The following is a 7,429-nucleotide window of genomic DNA, read 5'->3' as shown; positions in this document are numbered from 1 at the left end:
TGTGTACCTTGTTCCAATACTCATGCTTGTATGGACTTGGAAGTCAGGGAAACCCTTGATCAGAGTCTATGATCAAAGGTACCAACTTAGACTAATGCCTGTATTGTGGAGTCCACACTGGCTTGCCCTGTTGGGTAGTCAAGCATTAGCTTGTGTGTGTACCACGTAAGATCATATCACGTGGCACCTGAGGAGGGCAGTGGAGCAATATAATCGATTTGCCAACTGGTGTGAAGTAACCAGCCACAGGGAAGAGCTCCCCACTGAGCGAGTCTCCAGTGTTTAATGGAGTTACAAGAGACACATTTGTGGATAACCTTTTGTCCAGGTATAGTCCCAAGGCAGAGCCTGGATACCACTATGGCCATGTGTCTTATGTTTATCAAACTAAATTTGGTTTGCCCCCTGGTGAGTTAAAATTAGACTCCCCACCAGAAGTTGTTGTCACACAAAGTAAGGTATATTTCAACAAATAGGAGGCCACACAGAATCATTTTCAATGTCATGGCTATCTTCAAAACCGGAAAGCTGGGGCCTTTTATTTCAGACGGCAAATGACTATTCAAAAGGGAGAGATCTATATCCCCTTTCACAGACTCAGTTGGAAAACACGCTTCCACATACACTGCAGGTTATGGTAATAAGGCCTAAGCTCCTTCTGGAGAGGAGATCTTAGCGCTAAATATGAGGCAAAGGTCATAGGCAGTGCTCTTGTGCTAAGGCTTAGTCTAGTTCAGGGTGGCTGGTGATTGCATCTCTTAAACAGCTAAATGCTTCCCAACTCACCCTTGAGTTCTTCGGGGCAGTTAGTCAGTGACACTATGAGCCCAGATGGCCAGAGTTGTGTTGGGGGTGGTGTACTTGCGACTCTGAGACTCGAGGCTAGCCAATGCAGCTGTTTGGCATTTTTATAGGTTGTCTGCTGTGGCATCAATGGAGCCTCTGATGTGTGGGCCCAGGTGAGAGCTGAGACATGGGTCACCGAAAGGGGAGGACAAAGTGCACCAATGCTTGCCAAACGTGCACTGCTCAACACAGTTTCCTTTGTAATAAAAACATTAAACTTTTCCTACATTCCAGGCCATCTTGCAAAGTCTTTAGCAGCTGCCCATAAATAAGTAAAAAGATAGACTTCAGGTAGACTTCAAGGTATCTTGGGAGGGCCAAACAGGCAGCTTTCAATTCAACTCCCTTCTGGTCATGGATAACCTAGAAGTGGGTGGGATGACACTACTGGCTTGTGAGACGTATTTTGTGTGATGGCATCACTGCTAGCTTTTGCAATGTTATTAAAATTTGGCACTGTTTTGTGAACAGTTCTGAATTAGTTAGTATTGTTTCTTGAGCCTTTCTATCTTCTCCTTGTCATTTTCCTGCCTGAAGCAGGCCTAGGGTGTTTACTTGGCCACATTTGTCATATACACTGATCTTCCCAGAGGGGCAACTCTTTCAGAAGAATTTTAATATGTTGACTAAACAAAAAAGCCCAAGGAGAAATTATAAAAAAATGAAAGGGGCACAATTGCAGCCTATCGAAAGCATTCAATCCCGATAATTATGGACTAGTTCTTAACAGCAGAAGCTTATGCTACAGCCATACAAATGTGAACTAAAATCTGAGAACGTAGATGGCCTTCTCTAAGATGAAGGGAGAATCATTTTAGGAAAGACTGCGGGTGGCACAGCTTGTCCGTTAGGTTCCATCTGTCAAGGTTTGCTGTAGAAAGCCCCGTGGATTTGATGGATGAATGTGGTCATAAGAGCAAGTAATAGTTGCAGGTATACATGTTAAAGGTGCACCAGGTTCTGAACAACTGTTACTCCCAAAGTTCTTTGATTGTTCCTCTTTGGTCCATGATTGTCCCATATTTTAACAAAGTGATCTAATAAAAATTTGCTTCTCTGTGATAACATGATTGAGTGTGTACCATTAAAAAAATATAGAAAATAAATGTATATTTTTCATAAAAGATGTTCTTAAAAGTTCATCAATGTTGTAAGCATTGTGCTATTTTTGCATCCATACATTTTCAAATGGTGTTTGAAAATTTAGGAGAACTGGAATTACTAAGTTATTTGCTATATTATCCTGGCTTTACAGAAAATATGTAATGGCTTAGGAGTATTTTGTGTTTTGTATTTGTAAGTGTGCCTTTCTTTGTGCATGAAATATTTACAAAGATCAAGTATATCAAATTAATAACTTTTTGAACCTGAGAAAATTTGATAAACATGGAGTTAATGTTCAGGGTAATTTGATCAGTCAGTTGTTTCTTTGACTTCCTACCCAACTACAACCCAGTAAGTGCCTTAGTGCTGCATGGGCACACGTGGCAGTCTAGTCTTGACTCCCAGCTCTGGACATTTGGTAAAATACTGTGGAAGGTTTCTTTTTATGTGCAAGAGAGAAGTAGCAAAGAAGCATTTTCCAAAGTTTCCCAAATAAATATGTGCTCAGCTCCTTCGTCCTAAACCTTCTGTATGTCTGAATCCTAATCATCCTTCTAGGCTGGTGCCCCTCCCACCTCCGGGCCAGCCCTGCCACTGGGAAATGTCATTCTGGGGTTTCTCGAGCTCTGATCCCCTGTGATGCTGGAAGGGAGCCTATGCATTGCTGGTCATCCTTTCAATATGTGCCTCATCTTCCAGACCACATGCAGTGTGTCCTCTTGTTCCCCAAGGGACTAAAGGAACACTGACTGACAAATGCCTGCTAATTGCTACTTCCCTAGAGGCTAAAAACACTACCCATCCCACTCCAGAAATGTCTATAAAATTTCTGCTATTGTATCTCATCTCCCTCCCACCCCAAATCTAGGCAAATCAGTTTTTGGCTCTAATGAGTCAGAAGGGAAGAAAATATGCAAAACAGAGACTGGACTGCGTAAGAGTCTTTAGGGAAAAAAGTCTTTAATTTTCACAGGAAGTGACAAAAATTGAGTGCCTTTCCTTCCTGACCTATAGACTTAAGTCTAGCTGAATATGGGTTGCTGAGCAGCATGGATGGAGCCCACGCTGATGTGTCTGATCGCCAACATCTGAGACATTTCCTGTGTCACTATCCGCATTCAGGGCTTATGGTAGAAGTCAGGACAAAGGACTCCATGTTAGTATTCATCAGCAAACGGATACTCAGGGTGGTCAGCAGCACTACAATGAGACAGGACAATGCATACATGGGGTCAATGGCTGTTTCTAGGGTGGTAGAGAAGTGATATCTCTGGAGCTGTCATTAGGGTAGAGTCAAACATTTTATTTCATGACTGGTTGTGAAGTCTGCCTTTCTTTCTTTCACAAACATAACTTGATAACAATCAAAAAACAGTAAGAATAATTAAATCATTAAATTGTATTCTCTGCCCAGAACTTAATACACAGAACATAGAGTCAAATATTCAAATATGTTTCTCTCCCTAGCTACATTTGTCAAGAAGGTAATGAGATAGACCGCCCTTTCTCATCTTAAACTCTCAGGAGAAGAGACTGATTCTGCCTTGTTTTGAACAGGAGATGCCCAGCTACATGCTCAGCACAAATCAATACTTTAGGTGATACAGGTTACTGAATGTAATTTCACTTCCATTTTTTACATTTATTAATGATTTATGAACTGCCCACCACATACAGCACATCTGCTTAGATTTAGAAATGGAAAGAATGTCGTGTAAAAATCGAGTCCCTTCCCCAAGGAGCTTATTGTACAGTAAGGAGATCTCTATTCTGCAATAACCCAAAGTAGAAAGTGATAGAGAAATGACTGCTTATTATTAAAATACATAATTAACTGTAAGAATTACGGAATGATTTCTACTCTCTTTTTCTCTCTGCATGATTTGCCTCTCTTATTCTTCATTTGTCTCTATATTATCAAACAGAATAATATATCTAACAACATTTTAGTATTTGCAACTTGCCATTATGCTAATCCTTTTCCATACATTATCACATGTATTACTACTATGAATTGAAATTCTCCCAGGCAGAAAGAATGTACATTCCTCCCCTTCCCTCAAATAAAATGAAGCTTTTTTCTCAAAATTCCAGAAACTTAGAGCATGAAGCAATAGTAAAGTTCTTTTGGAGGCTATAAATCCTCTCCAACAATGGTGCTTTTGCCTCCACACTCTTCCTTTGGTTTAAATCTCTTTTTGAAACATTGTCCTCTGCATTGAGATCTCCATATTTCAGAAAATCTAAACCAAGAATTCCTATGGACCCCATGCGGACAGTCTTTTTGGAGGGAAATGCAGTACTTGGGTCCTGGACAAACATGCAGTGAAAAGGAAGGGAGAGATTTGGAAACTTATGGAGGGCATAAACTTGGCAGGATTTCATGAAGATTCCATATGGGGGTGATGGGCATTTCTGGTGTGGACCACAAGCTTGATGGAGAAGACTTTAGTCTGATAAAGATTTGAGAAGTTGGAAGAAGATGATAAACATTTGAAACATTGAATTAAGCTACACTGGTTATATCCACAACGTACGTCCACCGGATTGTTGTAGAAATGGGTGGCCTACATGGAAGATGTGGATTCAACAATGATATCTAGCTTCTTGGAAAGTTCCTTGGAGTGACGAGAGCAGGACGTATGTGTGTAAGTCCAAGCTGACCCTGGCCCACTCACCCTGTTGTTGTGTCAGTGAACAAAGCTCTGGAGTGAGTCTGGGATGAGATTCCAGAAAACTCCTGTCTCATCCCTGACTCAAACTGGTATCTGTCTTCCTGGTATTGGGTAAATTTTAACAATCATCATACATTCATTATCAGAAAATAAATTAAGGCAAGCACAATTTACCAAAGTTACTTACATTTTTAATTGAAAATATCGAAAATTTCGGTTTAGGCCATCTAGGATTTTCATGTCCTCTGAAGTCAAATGGAATTCAAAAATCTGTCAAAGAAGTAGAAGGATTTTTAGATTGTGTAATTGCAATTTGGGAAATCCAAGCAAATCAGACCAAATGGTGCAGAGGCAATTATCAAAATGTCTTAGGGGTTTCCAAAAGTTTTTAAAGACATCAAACAAAATATTCAAGTGGTAATAAATATAAGGCAAAATTTAAATAGAAATTCATTGCCAGATATAATATACTGAAACTGCACAAAACTACAGACAAAATGGAGATCTTTAAAGGACCAGAGGGAAGAAAACTGACATTACTCAAAGAGATAGGGTCATGCACTTAGAAGATCCAAAAGAATCTAGAGATAAATTATAAGACTATACAACAAAATTTAGTAATTTGGGAATACAGGTGGATTTCTATATTCCACCAATGAACAGTTAGAATGAGAATAAAAAATTTTCAAGATAATTTAAACTAATAATTGTCCAACTATTAATGACGTCGTATTCAAAAGACACAGTAACTGGCTTGAAGAGGATATCATTGTCTAAATGTGGAACAGTTCAAGCATCACAAACTATATCAGTAATGGCTAAAATTTGAACCAAATAAATCCATAAACTCAAAGTAATACTCCTAGATAGTGATAAATAGAGAGGGAAGATAGATAGATATAGATAGATAGATAGCTGGCACCATGTTAACAATTTCACAAGTGATGAATCTAAGTTATGCATTTATTGCATTATTCCTTCAACCTTTCTGCACATTTGAAAATCTTCAAAATAAAAAATTAGGAAAAGTCATTGAAAGGATATCAAAATTACTAGTTATCTATGAAAAAATCCAATAAAGGGATTGTGTAAATGCCTTTGTGGAGAAGGTTGTGAAATTTATTAAAATATATAAAGAACAGAAAAGTAATTAAAAATTCATATCATAATCGTAGATTGGAAATCTCAATATTGTAGAGAAGTCTTTCTCCAAATTCTTCTACAGTTTCAATGCAATATGAACCAAAGATTTACACTTTTACTTTTTGTGGAAGTTGATAAGTAATAGCACATTTTAACTTTACATAAAAGAACAACTAGTCAAGAATAGCCAGGACATGATTACAGAAGAAAAAGGAATGAAAAAAAATTTTTACCATTCTGGAAAGCAAGAATTATTTTCCACTATAATTAGACAGTACAGAAAAGTGAGTAAGTAGTTTAATGGAAGAGAGAGTCCAGAAATGGACTGAGGGACATTTGATATGTGACAGAGATGACAGTGAAAATCTGTGGGAAAATATGGCCATTTGGATTTCCGTTTAATCATATACATAATTGGGTCTATTTTCACATCATATTAAAAGGTCAATTCAGAGGTGTTAGAGACCAAAATTTGAACAGAAAGACAACAACACTTTTGCAAGATTCTCTACCCCGTGAATCTGGCCTAGCCTGTAACTTGCACTAGACGAGATAATTTGCCAGAAGCGGTGGTGAGCCCATTCTGAGTCTAGACTTGAAAAGATGCTGGAAGTATCCACCCACTGCCTTGGGATCATGCCGCTGTGACGAGATTAGGAACAGGCTAGTTGGCTATGGTCTAGTCTACTATTTGAAAAATTGTATGGAACAGAGTTTAAGCACATCTGACAACAGTTAAATCAACCTTCTAAAGCAGAGCTGCCTGGTTGTTCTGCATTTGACTGCAAATATATGAGAGAGCCCAGCCAAGAATAGCACTGCTTAGTTGATCACAGACTGATTGCCAAACTACAGATACATGAGCTAAATAAATGGCTTCTGTAGCAAACCTCTACATTGGGGATAGCTTGTTATACAGCTACAGCTAATGGTTTACTAATGGTCTCTCTACACATAGATAAAAAGACTGATAACTTAATAAAAATGGACAAAGACTTCATAAAACTGGAAAGAAAGATACTAAATACATGCAAAGGAAACTAGGTTAGTATTCAAGGAAATGCAAACTAAAACCACAGTAATTTGGAGACAGAAGATCACTGCTAAAATCTGAATGTTTGCATGCCCCCCCCAAATTCACATGTTGGAAACTTAACCCTCACTGTGCTAATATCAGACAGTGGGGCCCTTGAGTGGTGATTAGTTGATTACAATGGAGCCTTCTTGAGTGAAATTCATGCCCTCATAATAGAGACCTGAAAGAGCTCCCTTGCATCTCCTACTGTGTTAAGATACAACGTGAATTCTGTGACCCAGCAAAGAGCTCTCATCTGACCACGTCGACACCTTGATCTCAGACTTCCGACCTTTAGAACCATAAGAAATAAATTTCTGTTGTTCGTAAGCCACCTAGACTGTGATATTTCACTACAGATGCCCTAATGGACTAAGAAAATCACGTAATCCAATTCCCTCCTTTTAGAATGAAGGAAATGAGATTCACTTGCACAGGGCTACAGAGCACATTGCAGAATTCATGCTGAAACTAAAATCTCTGTTTTCTGTCCAATCTGAATTCCATCCAGCCATGCTACCTCTCCTGTTGCCACATTAGGAGAAAACTAGGGGGAATACACGTAAGGCACACATACATGGGAATT

The 7,429-nt window shown here is 38.8% G+C and overlaps 1 protein-coding gene across 1 annotated transcript in view; it reads right to left on the bottom strand.

Moving 5' to 3' along the window:
- Window positions 1-2,893: 2,893 nt before the first annotated feature.
- The window catches only part of LOC100070616 (aldo-keto reductase family 1 member C23-like protein), a 30,993-nt gene continuing 26,457 nt past the window's right edge, over window positions 2,894-7,429 (bottom strand). Inside the window, exons 11-12 of the mRNA XM_001500286.6 lie at window positions 4,813-4,895; window positions 2,894-3,150 (exon numbers count right to left, since the gene is read on the bottom strand). Coding sequence (XP_001500336.3) covers window positions 3,108-3,150; window positions 4,813-4,895 — 126 coding nt within the window. The 3' untranslated portion in view covers window positions 2,894-3,107. The remainder of the gene's footprint in view (window positions 3,151-4,812; window positions 4,896-7,429) is intronic.

The sequence above is a fragment of the Equus caballus genome, chromosome 29 (assembly GCF_041296265.1).
Source record: "Equus caballus isolate H_3958 breed thoroughbred chromosome 29, TB-T2T, whole genome shotgun sequence".
Lineage (NCBI taxonomy): Eukaryota > Metazoa > Chordata > Mammalia > Perissodactyla > Equidae > Equus > Equus caballus.
This window is presented reverse-complemented; position numbering and strand designations above follow the sequence as displayed.